The sequence below is a fragment of the Toxorhynchites rutilus genome, chromosome 2 (genome assembly GCF_029784135.1).
Source record: "Toxorhynchites rutilus septentrionalis strain SRP chromosome 2, ASM2978413v1, whole genome shotgun sequence".
Lineage (NCBI taxonomy): Eukaryota > Metazoa > Arthropoda > Insecta > Diptera > Culicidae > Toxorhynchites > Toxorhynchites rutilus.
In genome coordinates this window covers 114,103,134-114,119,885 of record NC_073745.1, presented here as the reverse complement: position 1 = coordinate 114,119,885, position 16,752 = coordinate 114,103,134, and the positions used below count along the sequence as shown (strand labels likewise).

General features: G+C 38.3%; 1 protein-coding gene and 1 long non-coding RNA gene across 2 annotated transcripts; one reads left to right on the top strand and one right to left on the bottom strand.

Moving 5' to 3' along the window:
• Positions 1–13,539: 13,539 nt before the first annotated feature.
• LOC129768185 (F-box/LRR-repeat protein 20-like) lies at positions 13,540–15,407 on the bottom strand. The gene is made up of 2 exons (XM_055769653.1): positions 13,967–15,407; positions 13,540–13,909 (listed from the first exon to the last, which is right to left on the bottom strand). The coding sequence occupies exons 1-2, from the start codon at positions 15,272–15,274 to the stop codon at positions 13,655–13,657; spliced, it is 1,563 nt and encodes a 520-aa protein (XP_055625628.1). The 5' UTR covers positions 15,275–15,407; the 3' UTR covers positions 13,540–13,654.
• Positions 15,408–15,899: 492 nt separating this feature from the next.
• On the top strand, positions 15,900–16,540 carry LOC129770148 (uncharacterized). The gene is made up of 3 exons (XR_008742041.1): positions 15,900–16,006; positions 16,067–16,248; positions 16,312–16,540. It is a non-coding gene; the product is annotated as an uncharacterized LOC129770148 (long non-coding RNA).
• Positions 16,541–16,752: the final 212 nt, after the last annotated feature.

Sequence of the window (16,752 nt, the reverse complement as noted above, 5' to 3'; positions counted from 1 at the left end):
TATCGGGTCCATAAACTGCACAAATTTTATTGGCAGCTTGAGATGCATTTTTGCCTTTGTCATAGTAGTACTGTAAAATATGTCGGATTTTCTCTTTATTTTGCTCCATATTTGCGACACTATAACTCACGAACGACTTAATCAAACAAAACACTGTCAACGACTATATTATAGCGCGCAAAAATACCTTTCCAACAAGCTATAGTATGACTCGATACAATGAATACAACTAGAACTACGCACTTACAACGACACCTCGCGGAAATACCGCAGGACTTTTTTGACAGCCTAATATTTACAGCCAATTACGTAAAATCTCGGTCACATTTACTTGCCCATGAAAGCGTTTCAGCAACTCCCGGAGAGCTTGTTCTTCCCAACGCGACGACCAAAACAAAGATTTTGACGTTTTGTGTGCTCCAGATGTTGGCACCAAAAACATGGCCTCCTGTCATGGGGCTGGTTTTGAATGAGGGAAACCTCCAAAGAGCAATTCTGACACGTGTACACATAGTCCTACGTCTTAAGGCAGTATTCTAGTCTAGAGGTTCATGCGATAGCGACATCTTAACTGATTCAGAATCTGTTCGATTTTTTTGTTTCAGATAACCAGAAGGGCTGGGATCGTGTACGCCATGGCAAAACTTTTTTTTGAGCCCCCTCACTTCATCAGCTCTTATCTATTCTAGTTATGAATATTATTTCTCCGTTCATTTTTTGTTTTATTGTTAAAAGATAGATGAACAAATGGATATATATATATATATATATATATATATATATATATATATATATATATATATCTATATATATATATATATATATATATATATATATATATATATATATATATATATATATATATATATATATATATATATATATATATATATATATATATATATATATATATATATAATGGATAGTAAAAATATTCATTGTTTTATCTTTACGGAGCTCGAAAAAACGACCGAAATTCGTGTCTCTACACTAGAAAACCCACTTAAGCGGTCGTGTCTCGGATACTACGGATACAACAAGGACATAGGTAGGCTGACCAAACGTACCGTTTTTTAACGGGACAGTACCCTTTTTTTCGACCTATTTTAATTGTCCCGTCTTTTTATCAAACTGTATCGTATTCTGACTATAAAGTACTGTGCGCCTATTCCCTAACTGGACACGACAGTTTGAAATTGTCGCACTTGGAACGGTCGTAAAAATAGTCGCGTTTGCTGTTGACAGATAAATATGTCAAAAGAGGCAAACCTCATTAATGTCATTGCTAATTATTCGTGTTTTGCGAGCATTTTCGTGAAATTTAAAAGATTGATAGCAGCATGGAATATTCAATTATTGAAAACTTTCAGCATTGTCGGTCTAATGCAAAATATAATTGTTTGTACAATTACTAAAGGGTGTGTCACATCAAATTGCATCACGGAAAAAACGCTGTAAAAATTCGCCCAGTAGACCGATCCTTTTGAAAATTTTAGACAGTAAAATAAAAACTATTAAACAACTTTTGGCATTTCCTTTTTATTCATACTTCGAGCCCAAGCCCGTATGCTCGCACCTTCCTCTTTACCCCGTCCATAAGGTTCTGTACAACGTCAGGTTGTAGTTTTTTTTTAACAGAAATCCATTTTCTCTTGAAGTCCGCCTCCGATTTGACAACTTTTGGGTTCTTCCGGAGGGCCTGCTTCATAATCGCCCAATATTTCTCTATTGGGCGAAGCTCCGGCGTGTTGAGCGGGTTCATTTCCTTTGGCACGAAGGTGACCCCGTTGGCTTCGTACCACTCCAACACGTCTTTGAATAGTGGCACGAAGCGAGATCCGGCCAGAAGATGGTCGGGCCCTCGTGCTGCAGCAATAGTGGTAGTAAGCGCTTCTGTAGGCACTCCTTAAGGTAAACCTGCCCGTTTACCGTGCCGGTCATCACGAAGGGGGCGCTCCGCTTTCCGCAAGAGCAGATCACTTGCCACACCATGTACTTGGCAAACTTGGATAGTTTCTGCTTGCGAATCTCCTCCGGAACGCTGAATTTGTCCTCTGCGGATAAGAACAACAGGCCCGGCAGCTGACGAAAGTCCGCTTTGACGTAGGTTTCGTCGTCCATTACCAGGCAATGCGGATTCGTTAGCATTTCGGTGTACATCTTCCGGGCTCGCGTCTTCACCACCATGTTTTGCCTTTCGTCGCGGTTAGGAGCCTTCTGAACCTTGTATGTACGCAGGCCCTCCCGCTACTTGGTCCGCTGGACGAATGAACTTGACAAATTCAGCTTATTGGCGACATTCCGGACCGAACTTCTCGGATCACGTCTAAACTGCTTAACTACGCGCTTGTGATCTTTTTCACTGACGGAGCATCCATTTTTGCCGTTCTTCACCTTCCGGTCGATGGTTAGGTTCTCGAAGTATCATTTTAGTACTCTGCTGACCGTGGATTGGACGATTCCCAGCATCTTACCGATGTCCCGATGTGACAACTCCGGATTCTCGAAATGAGTGCACAGGATTAATTCACGACGCTCTTTTTCGTTCGACGACATTTTTCCAAATTTACGAAAAATTGACAGTGAAGCATGGCCAGCGTGTTCTATACACTATTATCTGATTATAAGCGAAAGCTGAAGATATAATTCCTAAAAATTAAATTTCTACAGCGTTTTTTCCGTGATGCAATTTGATGTGACACACCCTTTACTTCCTGGGATTATCACAATAACAGTGAATTTTAGAAGAGGTTCAAATCAACCATCAGTTTCTGGATCGTGGACTAAGAACAAGTATAAATAATAACTTTTAGACTAAGATAGAGCACTTTCCGAAAGTTAGTTGCAAACAGCTGAATTTGATTGATCAACCTGTACCGGAAAAATCCTATATTGTATATCGATGAAACTCCCCAACAGTTTGACTTGCATTCTGGAGTCTCAATCAGCTCATCGTTGATTAGTTAAATTGTACAAGCATATGGAATGACTTGGAAAATATTGGCGAGGAGAGTTATGCAGATACGCAAGTAGGCATCGAAAAATATGTTAATAAATTGAGCTATTTTTATTGGGATCTTTATCAACTCTTGTTTCTTGAGAAAGTTGCCTTCGGAACTCGTGGGCTACAGAGGATACGGAATTATAGAACCGAAGTTGATGTTTAGAGGAGAAATTCGTAATATTCTCGTTAATATTATAAGCCACAGACCATGGCTTGTTGTTTGAAGTTGGTTTCTTTCCGAGAGGGGCACAGCTCAACAAAGGTGAAGATGTTCACATCCGGTGGAGCTTTCGTCATTAATTTTGAACGAACTTTTACCAGTAGCTCAAAGAAGGGATTCGCGCATTTTCCCCATAAACTGTTCGATGCATTCGAAAACTTCCTGAGTGGCTGGCACTCCTGTTTTTTTTTTTTGTATGCAGTAATGCCGTAATTTCATGGTCACCATTTCTCATAATGTATGTGATGTCTTCGCATCGGAATGTTTAAAAATGTGAATTCCAATTTCACATCCACGACATATTGATATAAACTTGTAGCGAATTCGTGACGTAGGACTGCCGTTGGCTTAATAATAATTTGTGTTTTTTCTCCATTCACCAATCGCACCTCGAATGTTCCTTATTGGGTACGACATCGCCGCTACGCAGAGCTATCTTTCGTATGTATTGATTAAACTAGTACATGAATGAAATAATTCACGAATTCAATTGCAATCAAATTCCAATTTAGGTCAATTCATGCATCAAGGTAGTGGTTATAGCAGCAAATAGTTATCAACATTTTGCCTAATCATCAAACGGTATGCGTAGAAGAACGCAAGAGAGTACAAAAGTACCCACAACTTGCATCTATTTTGCCATTCCGATTTCCCCAAGCTCCATGGTTTTGAAATCTGTGTTAGCGAATCATTCCGATTTGCAAAAGCGCAAACGAGTACAAAAGTATCCACTGCTTGTATCTGTTTTGCAATGTCGATTTACCTTGGCTCCAAGGTTTTGAAGTCTGTGTTAGGGAACATTCCAATTTGCAAAAGCGCAAACGAGTACAAAAGTACCCGCTGATTGCATCTAACTTGCAATGCCAATTTCCCCAGGATCCATGGTTTGAAGTCTGTGTTAGGGAAACATTCCGATTCGCAGAAACGCAAGCGAGCACAAAAGTACCCGCTGCTTGTATCTATTTTGCAATGCCGATTTTCCTTGGCTCCATGGTTTAAAAGTCTGTGTTAGGGAAACATCCATTCATTCCAGCGATGGTACCTCAATCGTTGCGCAATCATAGCTAAGTGGATTTCCGAGCGACACTCGCTTTTATAGCCTGTTTTGAAAGCAATTGTAAGGCTATTGAAACAAGTTTTCGGATCAAAAAGTAACAAGCATAGTACGCGTAGACATTTTATCTTTTGAATGAGGTATTTATCAAACCGTTTCGTTCAGTTGTTGTTTAGGAGCTATTAGCGCTCAAAATCTCGTTCTCCGGCGTAACGCTTTCGTTTTCGAAACTTTGAAATTACACCCCAGTATAGGAATGAAAGACGTAGTCCTACGTCAAAAACGTTTTCAGTTTCACGAATGCGGTGGTTTGTTGGTGTGCGTCTGATTTGTTTATATTTGCGACGACAAATGTACAGTGTCGACGTCTGGTGGCGATATTAGTGCTTAGGAGGTAAATTATTCTCTATCAGATCAGAAGGGCCAAGTGCAGTGTAAAAATCTAAAAGTTTGAATGAAAATTTTTACTTCATATTGTTTGATTACCTAACACATATAGTCCTGACACTCATTTAACCATTTGCGATGCATTTCCTGTTTGTTCCACAAATAATTACTTTTATAATATAAAATCATCATTAGACACAGTTTTCGTTTAATGTTTCTGCGATATCGCAAAAAAACCCTCTTATTTCATCACATAAAATAAATATTCGATACGTTGAAGTAAATTTTCATTCATAATTTTGGTTTTGAAAGCATGTTTATTCCTCCTGAATATCCATAATAATTTTCGCCTCCCAATGAAAGCACACGAAACTTAATGCCGTCTACGCGAATATACTCTTCAAAATCAGAATCAGAATTGGATTACGATTCCAATAATACAAAAGCAAAAGCAGCAGGTTTTCCATTTTCATAGTCTTTATTTTTAGATTTTCCAAAACAATACTCGGAACTTGACAAATCAGTATAGTTGTATTGGTGAACCCGAGTGCCAACCCAGTGCGAAACTAACAGCTTTCGGGGCGCTCCTAGGTTGCGACACTAGGTTGAAACTGAGTGAATAAAGGGTGTGTCACATCAAATTTCATCACGGAAAAAACGCTGTAGAAATTCGCCCAGTAGACCGATCCTTTTGAAAATTTTAGACAGTAAAATAAAAACTATTAAACAACTTTCGGCATTTTCTTTTTATTCATACTTCGAGCCCAAGCCCGTATGCTCGCACCTTCCTCTTTACCCCGTCCAAAAGGTTCTGTACAACGTCAGGTTGTAGTTTTTTTTTTTTTTTTTGAACAGAAATCCATTTTCTCTTGAAGTCCGCCTCCGATTTGACAACTTTTGGGTTCTTCCGGAGGGCCTGCTTCATAATCGCCCAATATTTCTCTATTGGGCGAAGCTCCGGCGCGTTGGACGGGTTCATTTCCTTTGGCACGAAGGTGACCCCGTTGGCTTCGTACCACTCCAACACGTCCTTTGGATAGTGGCACGTAGGTTTCGTCGTCCATTACCAGGCAATGCGGCTTCGTCAGCATTTCGGTGTACAGCTTCCGGGCTCACGTCTTCCCCACCATGTTTTGCCTTTCGTCGCGGTTAGGAGCCTTCTGAACCTTGTATGTACGCAGGCCCTCCCGCTACTTGGTCCGCTGGACGAATGAACTTGACAAATTCAGCTTATTGGCGACATCCCGGACCGAACTTCTCGGATCACGTCTAAACTGCTTAACTGCGCGCTTGTGATCTTATTCACTGACGGAGCATCCATTTTTGCCGTTCTTCACCTTCCGGTCGATGGTTAGGTTCTCGAAGTATCGTTTTAGTACTCTGCTGACCGTGGATTGGACGATTCCCAGCATCTTACCGATGTCCCGATGTGACAACTCCGGATTCTCGAAATGAGTGCACAGGATTAATTCACGACGCTCTTTTTCGTTCGACATTTTTCCAAAATTACGAAAAATTGACAGTGAAGCATGGCCAAGGTGATCTATACATTCTTATCTGATTATAAACGAAAGCTGAAGATATAATTCCTAAAAATTAAATTTCTACAGCGTTTTTTCCGTGATGCAATTTGATGTGACACACCCTTTAAAAAAACGTTTTGACAGCAGTAAGTGTGGCACTGGGGTTAAGCTGAACATAAACGAATTCGCTATTGGTTTATTTGTGATTTGATTTTATTTTGTGTTTTGACATTTGAAACAAAGTTTAAGGGGTGGTCAGCAACATGTTTGTATGAACTTGATCACCCCTCGTAGAAGGCGACGAATGAAATAGGAAGATGAAATGACCTCAGAATCCAATAGTCAAGTAAATTCACAATATAAAAATAAAAAGCATTTATTCCAATGTTATTATTTTCAACACATTTATTCGAATGGTTGGAATCAGGCCCGAAATCTTCGGAGGTGAAAAATGAGGACCGACTCTACTCTCAATAGCTTCGCTTCGACTAGAACTGCTTCAGCAGTCGCCGGCAACAAAAAGTGACTTGACTAGAAAATGAATTGACTAGCGTTGACTAACGAGGATGACTGGTGAACTAGTCCAATCAGTGGTTATTTTAACTGACTCGACTAATGAATACAAATCTGCCTCTTCATTCAACTGACTTCAATCCACACTTTCATTTCCCCCTGACACTAATTCATACCCGCGTACGCAATATTATTTTTAAGTCCATATAAAGAGGAACGAAAACATGATTTCTGGTGCAAAAAAGAAGCTACCCCATCAATGGACGGTTTATTGTCTACCCATCGTGAACTCAAACCAACGAACTTATACATTTATCAAGTATGTTAGAAAGGTCCTCGCGTTAGTATTAGCGTGCAGAACAGCGTATATACACTGACGCTATTTTATACGTGTGAGTAATTTTCGTGTATGATACAAAATAATCTAGCTCACATGTATTGTATGTCAAACCACGTTGAACTCAAACATCGATGCATGCACACGTACATGGGCGAGAGAAAGAGAGAAACGAATTGGTTTTGGGGGAAGTCACTTCAAAATGCAATGAGGACAATTTGACTGGGAAAAATGAAATGATACAGTCGAGTCGGTAGAGGGAGATAGCGACTAAACGCCCGACTGGCTGTTAAGTCGTTTTGGCGGAGAGACTGTGTGAAGAAGCCAAAAGTCATTACTAACTGAATATGAGTATAGTCAGTCAGATAGTCAGCTGACTATCCTCAGTTGACTATGACTATGCAGAGCCCTGGTTTGAAACAATGGAATTTTAGTTTTTTGAATGTTTCACACCTAAACACAGCAATAAAGTTGAAATGGCAAGTCTTATAAATGAAGATAGTTATTGTATTCTACACTATATACTTCAACCGACTTCTTACATATCTCCGTAAACTCAGAAAAAATAAGTGGTTCTATAGTTGTGAAACGCAGTATATGATCTACTGTGATGTTTTCAGTCCAATCGAAATTCGCGTTGGCGGACTTCAAATTCGTGTTACTCGTTGCTATGAATCGAAAATAGTAATGCATCCTCAAGAGGAATAGCACATTTCTTTTCATTTATTATTATAGAGATTGTCATCTACAAAGTTCATTCGCTTTTAGCCTTAAAAAAGGCCAATTAGATGATTTTGAAGAATTACATTGTTAAACTCTTCGATAATGATTTGGCTCCGTTTTGTCTGGTTGTTAGGTATTGTTTGTTCACTCCACCAGTGTCCATAACCGAGTGATAATGATAGAAGGATGGTGATTAGTCATTAGATGGTGCGTATCACGTACCAAAGCCGCCCTCTGTGGTCCTGAACGAGATGGCGCCTGTGTTATGTATGGATGAAATAAAGAAAAAAAGCTCATCAAAGCAATATAAGATAATTATCATTATCGAACCCAATTTTTCTCATCAGAAAAAAAGTGTTACTTTAGTATAGAGAAAATATATTTGAAATGGAAAAGTAATTTCATTCATAACTTTTTATTTTCTGAGTATTTATTCAACCCATTTCCTTTTCACTTTAAACCCAACGGAACACGATGCTACATGCCTCAATGCGAATTTCAATTGGGCTAACAGCACCCAATACGTATGTAGAGCATATGTGAAATCACTTTTTGGAATATTCCTTCATTTTTCCAATTTTTCTCGTCACATGAACTTTCCATGGGAGAAAAAAAATCGTTTCATATTTCAAGTCATTTTAACACAATAGCTACCATACACAATTTTATACTTACAGTTGTGCTAAAAGTTTTACGAAGCAACCAACATAAAAGTTCAAAATTTAAATTTTATGTATATTCTATAAAGCATAAGTTCTATTCAGTTCATTGAAACATCATTCTTCAATCGAAAGATTCTCATTGGAACGAAAAAACACTTCTTCATCGCTCCCAACTTATTCGCCAGCACGTATGCAATCAGCAATGCCCTCGCTAGTAACAATGAGCACTATCCATTTGTGCGCGTCGTAAGTTAAACTATCGAGGGTATTTAGTAAATAAAATTATTAAATACTATTTACATGCTGATTTCTCCCAGACACCATGGATTTGAAATCTCTGTTAGGGAATACATGTCGGTGGAAAATGTATCTGTATCTTTCATGTATCTTCAATTCCAATTTCCCCTAGGCAGCTTGGTTTTGATGTCTCTGTTTGGGACCCGCCGCATATGTCGTCAATTTCGACCTATCAGAAGTGGGTATTTCTGTTATATATTATTTCATGACATATATTATTTCATTCAATGTAAAAAATTGTTATGGAGTGCCGAAATTGATTGACGCAAAAATCTCCTCAATCCATCATGAGATGACTGAGCAATAAGCATTTGAAATTGGATAATTTTCACGGTGCGCTCGATTTTCGATTTGTACCCCAATATGTTCCCGAAAGACGTAATCCTACGTCAAAAGTTTTAGAAACTAAGATCGTGTTAGAGCGAAATGGCGATAGTAAAATATCATATACAGCAAAAACGGAAAACGGGAACGGATCGTACCCTTCACGCTAAAGATCGCGAGTTCAATTCTCATTCTTCCAAAAATGGAAGTGACAAGCCAGCCAAAAAGTGTTGAAAGTCATTATAATACAGTATAAAAAAGAAAAAGAAACGGAAACGGAAACGGAACGCTCAACGCCGTTCAACGCTAGACGTCGCTCAACCGCTCAACACCGCACAACGGTCAACGCTCAACGGAAGCTAATGTTGCCTTCTCCGGATTCCTTTGTTTCTAAATATGGAAATCAAACACGTTTTCAATAGAAAATCACTGCAAGCGATTAAGATCAACTTAACGTTCGTGATAATCACCTGAAATTATTGACAGTAATGGAAGTGCCTGAATGCAGGCTTTCCGAAATTCGTTCATGCTCTAGTTGTTCAATATACCAGACAAAGTTCACGCGTCTCGACTCATTATGACAGATATGGCGTTGAGTTTCAACAGAAGAGAATTCATCCGACACTGGGAAAAAGCAAATGTCTTCATTCGTGAACAAATTTTGATAATTTGTGGCACTGGTGCAGTGGGTTTCGCTTTAGTAGAGCGAGACGATATATGCGGTTCAAACATGTATGCAGGCTTTGAAAATGGTTTGCGATGTTTGATACAGCTCGAATATGCAAACAACAGTCTTCGTTCCTCTCTTGGTTTAATCATTTAGTGTAAGGGTGGGTTAAGACTAGTGATATATTCATGTGATGAAATATGATGAGATTTATAGAAATCGCATCAACCGTTTACACTAGCGTGAACTTCTATAATGAATATATTCATATCTTCGGTGAATTTATTCACCTGAAGTAGAACTGCATCCAACTTTAGTAATTTCTCACCAGTGAGAAATTCACAAGCGTTTATATATGCTGAATTTATTTAAGTTATATATACCTCGAATAAGTGTATCATATTTATTCTCACTCGTTTACACCTATTTTCACGTGAATAAATCCATCTATAGCTATAGATCTCCCTAATGTAAACCCGCCATAACACAAGTGATTATTGTCATTCATACAAGTATCTGAATGATCCTCTCATATTTGGTTATATGTTCGTGAGATGTTATTTGCATGACATATTGTGTATCATTCGATTGTGATCGAAATCCAAACACTGCACAAAGGCTCGAGCTCACGTTCGAATGCTTCCTTGTATTTTCTATGAATTAGCCGAATGATGGATTTTCTACGTTTCCGATCAATTTTCCTATAACCATATTGTGTGGATGCTCGAATGTATGCTGGTAGCACTGCAGGGTAGCGATAGTTTTATGGCATCACCTGGGAATCATATCTGAGGATTGGTTGATCTTTCTGGCTGAATATGTTCTTAATTTCAACATAGTCATCTGCTTTTTTGGCGAAACTAACCACCGATTAAGGATATCAGCACACGAATATTCATTATAGTTTACTTCTTCACGAGACCAGCATTTCAGGGCAAAAAGCACAAAGTCTAAATGGAAGCACACTTCACTAGAGATGTACCATCCGCTCATGAGCTGTTCCGAAGAATCGACTCTTTGAAGTGAGTTGACGCGGAACAGCTTGCAAAAAAAAATCAAACAGCTCTTCAGCTCACTTTGATGATGATGAAGGAGAGAAAAGAGCTGTAGAATTGAAGAGAGTGTGTGAGCTGTAAGATTCAAATGAACTGACCGTCTCTCGCTCTTCGTGTTAAGACATCAGTTTAGTTTCATTTGTCCCTCGTCTTTTCAACTGTTATATTCGCGTTGACGGCATTGAGCTTTGTTTACCAGTTTAGGGGGCGCCAAAAATAATAATTGGATCTCAGGCAGAATGAACACGTTTTTAAAATTCAAATTATTAATGAAAATTAACTTCTGTGTATCAAATGAGTATTCTATTTCAATGAAAAACACTTTGTTTGCAGGCGGTGCAAAAATCTCATAAGATTTTTTTTTTTTTGAAGAAAACTTTCTATTGTAATGTAAAGCCTCAGTAAAAATGTCGGAAATGTTGTACTCGCCGAGTCTGTTGTAAATAATAGTCTGGAATACGTGTTTCAAGTAATTAATAATATGGTGTGAAAAATTTCATTTGAATTTTAACATTTTCAAACTGGCTTCGTGGCTATCGAGTTTGGGACCCAAATTGAAAGTTGGCACTGACAACTGAGCTGAAGAGCTGTTCATAAAGAACAGCTCATTTAGATGAGCTGATATGATCAGAGCTGTTCATCATGATGAGCTGATTTGCACTTCACCTTCACCTAATTCACCTAATCAATCTGCTTCCATTGATATGGATCATAGCCAGTTTTATTTTTCTCCGTGTATATGGCTTTGACGATAAAAGTAAATATTTTTTCGTAAAGGGAAATGTATTCGCATGTTATTAATATAGTGTAGTGCGTAATTTCTATAACTATTTCGCTAAAATAATTATTTAAACAAAGCTCAATCTTGTCGATTCATATACATCCTATGTAGCGATCTATTTTGCCTGCCCAACAGATCACTAATACATATGCACGCTACAAGCACCCTATAGGTCGAAAGCATTAACCAATACCTGAGAAATACAATTCTCCTGGAATTCTGGAACCATGGTTACCCGTCAAGAATTTTTTTTGTTGTTGTCGGGGAAGCATTGTAAAGATTTGAAGATCGTGAACACCCGGCATGGTCGCATGTATTTTCACTGATCACGAAGAACAATGTGAATTAAACGAATCTTCGCTCTTACCAGGTAGCGGAATGGGAACCAGCCTTCTTTCCGGTCACCGGGATTTTTACATATCTCGCGTAACTTTTGAAAAGGTCCAATGTAACATTTCCGTCAACTCGAGAAAAACGAAGTTGAAGACCCGAACATTAATCTGCGAACTGTATTGAAAGGTATCGATCTCTATCGCTACTTTCACCACTAGCAGTCAAGAATAACTCTGAAAAACCAATCGTAACTGTTGTTCAGTGATTTGAGCTAAAATTTGAAGCCTAGGAACGAAAAATGTTACATTGGACGTTTTGACTGCCGCGTTTGCACATTGGACATATTACGTTGCACAATGCGAATCTGAAACTAACTACTAAACAGCAATTCAAATATCAGCATTTCGTTCTAAAGACATATTATTGTTGTTATCACTCGTTGAATTGCACTGAAATCGCTAACAACGCCTGTAAGAAACAAAAACCCAAAACGACCGAAGTACGACTTTGTGTTGTTTTGACTGTTTTGTTACTTCGGACGTTCCGAGCGTCGGAGGAAAGTGGCGTCCGAAGTAACAGCCGAGTGCTTAAAATCCGAATCTGCACATTGGATATTTTTTGTATCGGCGATAAAAAGATGAAGAAGATAGATACATGAACGATTGTTTTTGTAATGCATTCAATGATTGAAAACTAAGAGCGTGCATCCATTAACTCGATTTGTTTACTTTTGTTACATAGGACCTTTTCAAAAGTTAAGCGAGATTTCTTTTTCCCCAACCCAATATATTGTTTTTTTTTTATCCCATGTATTTATTTGTTAGGCTCATTAGCATTTTAGCTGTAACAGAGCCGGGTTTTAATCTTGTATATGTACTTATGTTTATGTTTCTATAAATTGTAAATTACACAGTAGTTAGTAGTAGCCATTTAGGCGTTAAGTTTTTCTGTTCCATTACATTATGATAAATTACACAGTAGTAGCCATTTAGGCGTAAAGATATTCTTTCTGTTCTTCCATTGTTCAGCAGACCGAACAGCGGAGACAGTTTGATATTGATCATTGTTGGGTTATTTATAGAACAGCAGCCCGATGTTTCTTGCAGAGCAGAGCAGTTGTATGGATGAATCGATCTTATTTCGACCGTGGATCGATTTCCATCGCAGATGATGGTTGCGTGAACGTAGTTGTTCTATAACAACACAAAGATGGTCAATTGAGGGCCCTGAGTTTAAACTCACGATCGATCGTTTGGTAAGCGAACGCGTAACCAAGTGGCTACGAAGACCCCCTAATATATTTGTTGAAGTGATACAGTTTGTTAATTACTCCGAATAGAGGAAGATTCTTGAGAAGAGAATGATCGACATCATAAAGAACCATGCTCTTCGTTTTACGAAAATGAAGTTGCCGATAGTTCGGATGTTTAGTCTGTGGATCGTATTATTGCAATGAATAACTCGGAGTAATACTTCGGGCTACCTTATAATTTAAAAAACATCTCTACATTCAGTAGAACTGTATATTTATAATTTCATAAGTATATAATGTACAATGGCTCACAATGCTAGTGTTCAATAAAACTTTTACTTTTGAACACAGGACTAATCGTCAAAACTATTATAAGAAATTAAAGTACATTAAATTGTCGAAGATAAAACCTTTTGACACCATCGTTTATTGTAATATGTATGGTATAAATCCTCAAATAGTCAGATAAAAACATAAAACAATACAAATACAAATGCACAAAAATAAAAATAAAAGAAACATTTAGTACCAGTGAAAGGGAAGCTCTTGCTTCAACACTCCGTTGGGATACTCTGCATTCCTGTAGTAGATGTGTTCTTCTGCTGTTAAGGCCGGGGGCAACTCGTCTCCCCGATACAATTCCAAGACGTTGCAATTGGGCAGCTCTTTGCGTAGGTTTGCCACACCCTGGAAACTGATTCCATAACAATCATAAAGCACAAACAGATCCAACGAGGGAAGCTTCTGTGCAATGGCGTGCAGAGTGCTATCTTCGATCTGAAAATGAAATCCGGATAAGATGTGTTTGTAAGAGCCATTGTACAGACAACAAACATTGTCATTAAAGTAGAAAATTATCTTCTTCAGTCGCTGACAAGCGAGGCGATCGTTGATGTTCTTAGACACCTGTATACCCCAAAGCCGGAGTTCCGTCAGATTGATCATGTCCGCTATGTGCTTGAATCCTCTGTCACTAACTTTTGTGCAAAAAGCAAGCTCCAGCCTTTCGACAGTTGGAGCATTTAGTGTGATTTTAATTAGTTGCTCATTCTTTAATTTAGCATCGTGGAGTTCGAAAGATCTCAGGCTGTTGATTTCCTTGAGAAAGTTGGTGAAATCCGTTCCAACATTGTCGATGTGTAGATGTCTCAGTTTTGTGAAGGATACATGTCGCCAGCTGAACTTATGAATGCCTCGCATGTGCAAAGATTCCAACGCTTCCAAACGATTGAGCATATTGAACTTTTTACATTCAACAAGACCAGAGCAAGTCAGCGACAGTTTCCGAAGCCGAACCGATGCACTGCAAATGGCTGCAATTACTTCATCGTCAATATTTGCTTCCAATTTCAATTCTCGCAGCATTTGCATTTGCCTAAACAGCTGAGGCCAAACTGCTCCCGATACCTTGAGTTCCAGATTGGTAAGATTGGAAAAATGCATCTCAGAAAATTCCGACATATTGTAGCATCGATTTGTGATAAAACTAATCGTGTCTAATTGGTGGCTTAGATTGCGAATGGTGGTGATATCTCGAAGATCTGCGCATCCGTAAATGGTGCGTACTTTGAACCGCTTCAAGTTGGGGGTATTGGAGATAAAATCAACATACAGTCGGCAATCATCTCCCACATCGAGCGTTAAACATTTCAAATTTCGCAACTTGTGAATTTGAGTGTCTTTATTGAGCTCATCGAAATGAATTCCCCCGGAGATTACAAGACTTTGAAGGCCAGGCAAAAGTTGCAAAATTTGCCACAACTCATTTCGGCACAATCCGTGGCAATTAGTTAAACGTAAGGATTCAATAGAATCACAGCATATCATAATCGTGAGAAACAAAAACTCCCGTGCCAGCGACTGTTCAAAATTTATGTGAAAAAACTCCAAATGCACATAGTTTCGCTTGCTCTTGAACATCACATCACACATCTGATCGAACACCTCATCCGGTCCAATCAGTCCAAAATTATTAATTTTCGAACAGATTCTGAAATTAACATTGCGCAGAGATTTGGATGAGTTTAGCAGCATGCTGTTCCAGGATTTGCACACTAGGGAGGCATTTTTGCGATCTGATAACTCTGTGATCTTGTCCAGGATGATCCATACAATTTCGGGAGGCAGCTCTTCCAGGTTCATGATATTTATTTTAAGACACAATCACACACATACAACATTTAACATTCGTTTATCTAACAGAAATCATACACAGCCGGCATATTAGTGGCTAGATATCAACATGAAAGGAGAGCAGAGTTTTGACAGTGATGATTTGTTTACATTTCAATTCTACTAGATGCACACTAAATTGAAGTTCCTCTCGTTTCCAATCAGGATGACACACAGAGAAAGAATATGTGAAATTCGAATTGATGGTAATTCGGTCGATTTCCTCAACTATTAGCATGATTCCAGGGCCCAGTTGCATAATCGAAATGTCACTAATAATATTAGTCTTGTAACTTGTAACTTGTAGATTCCTGTTGCATACTGAATTTAGAAGTACAAATCTACAAGTCTAATATTACAAGTTGTTTACACATAAATTATTAGCGTTACATATCACATATTAGGCCATCTACACACTAGGCAACCTAAGTTGGAAAGCAACTTAACGAATATGTCAAATAAGATGAGAGCATGTGTAATCAAATGAGAGCATACACACTAGGCAACTGGCAACTTAGGTCGGACCAACTTTTTCGATTCAACTCAGCATGTCGAGTCGCGCGTGATTTGTGTCGACAACTTTTTCGTTCAATTGCTGTTGACGTTTTGATTGCTGCGTTCATTGAATTTCAATATCTGTCAGTGGTGATGCAAAACAGTGTTTACAATATTGGCGCATCTGTTTCTATGAACGAACGAGATGTAAGTATTTTGCTACTTTGGTTTAGTTTATATATAATATATATATTCGTTTGACGTTAGGAAATGCCATCAATATGCAAGTTCTCTTGATATACCGTCCGGGAAGAGTGCTGAATTGGTCAAGGATGCGTATAATATTGGAGATTGAGCAAGAAGCACAGAATCCGCTGGATGTGTTTTTTCCAAGTTAACAGCAATTGTTGCTGTCTGTTGTTATCAGCGAGCCGAAATAAGTATGTTAGGTAAATATGTCACCTTTAGCTTGATGCCGTCGGTTATAATAATGATTCAACAAATACCAACAGATAGCCTAAGATTGGATAATTCTGGTCAGATTTCCCGGGAAACCGTTATCATCCCTGATTCTCGATTGTACCATGTGCGAAGGTGCGGTCTGCGAATATGTGACCCCTAGGAGAATTTTTCATATTTAGCGTTAGTGTATACATAAATCATTCTTTAGAAGAATTGTTGAAAATTTTTCTGTTTTCTTTATATAATTCTTTTCGGCTGTATTCTTATTTCAATGATTTTTTTATGTTTGTAAGTATTGTTTGCTGGTTTGTGGTATTACTCCAACGAAAAATAAATATATACATCCATTTTTTAGAAATATTTAGAATTTAGAAAAAAAGCAGAACCCAAAAGAAATTCTGAAATCTATTGTACAAACGAAGGAATATTAACACAACGGTACATTTTTTAAATAAAAATGGTATTATTGTTTGATATATGAGATGAAACAC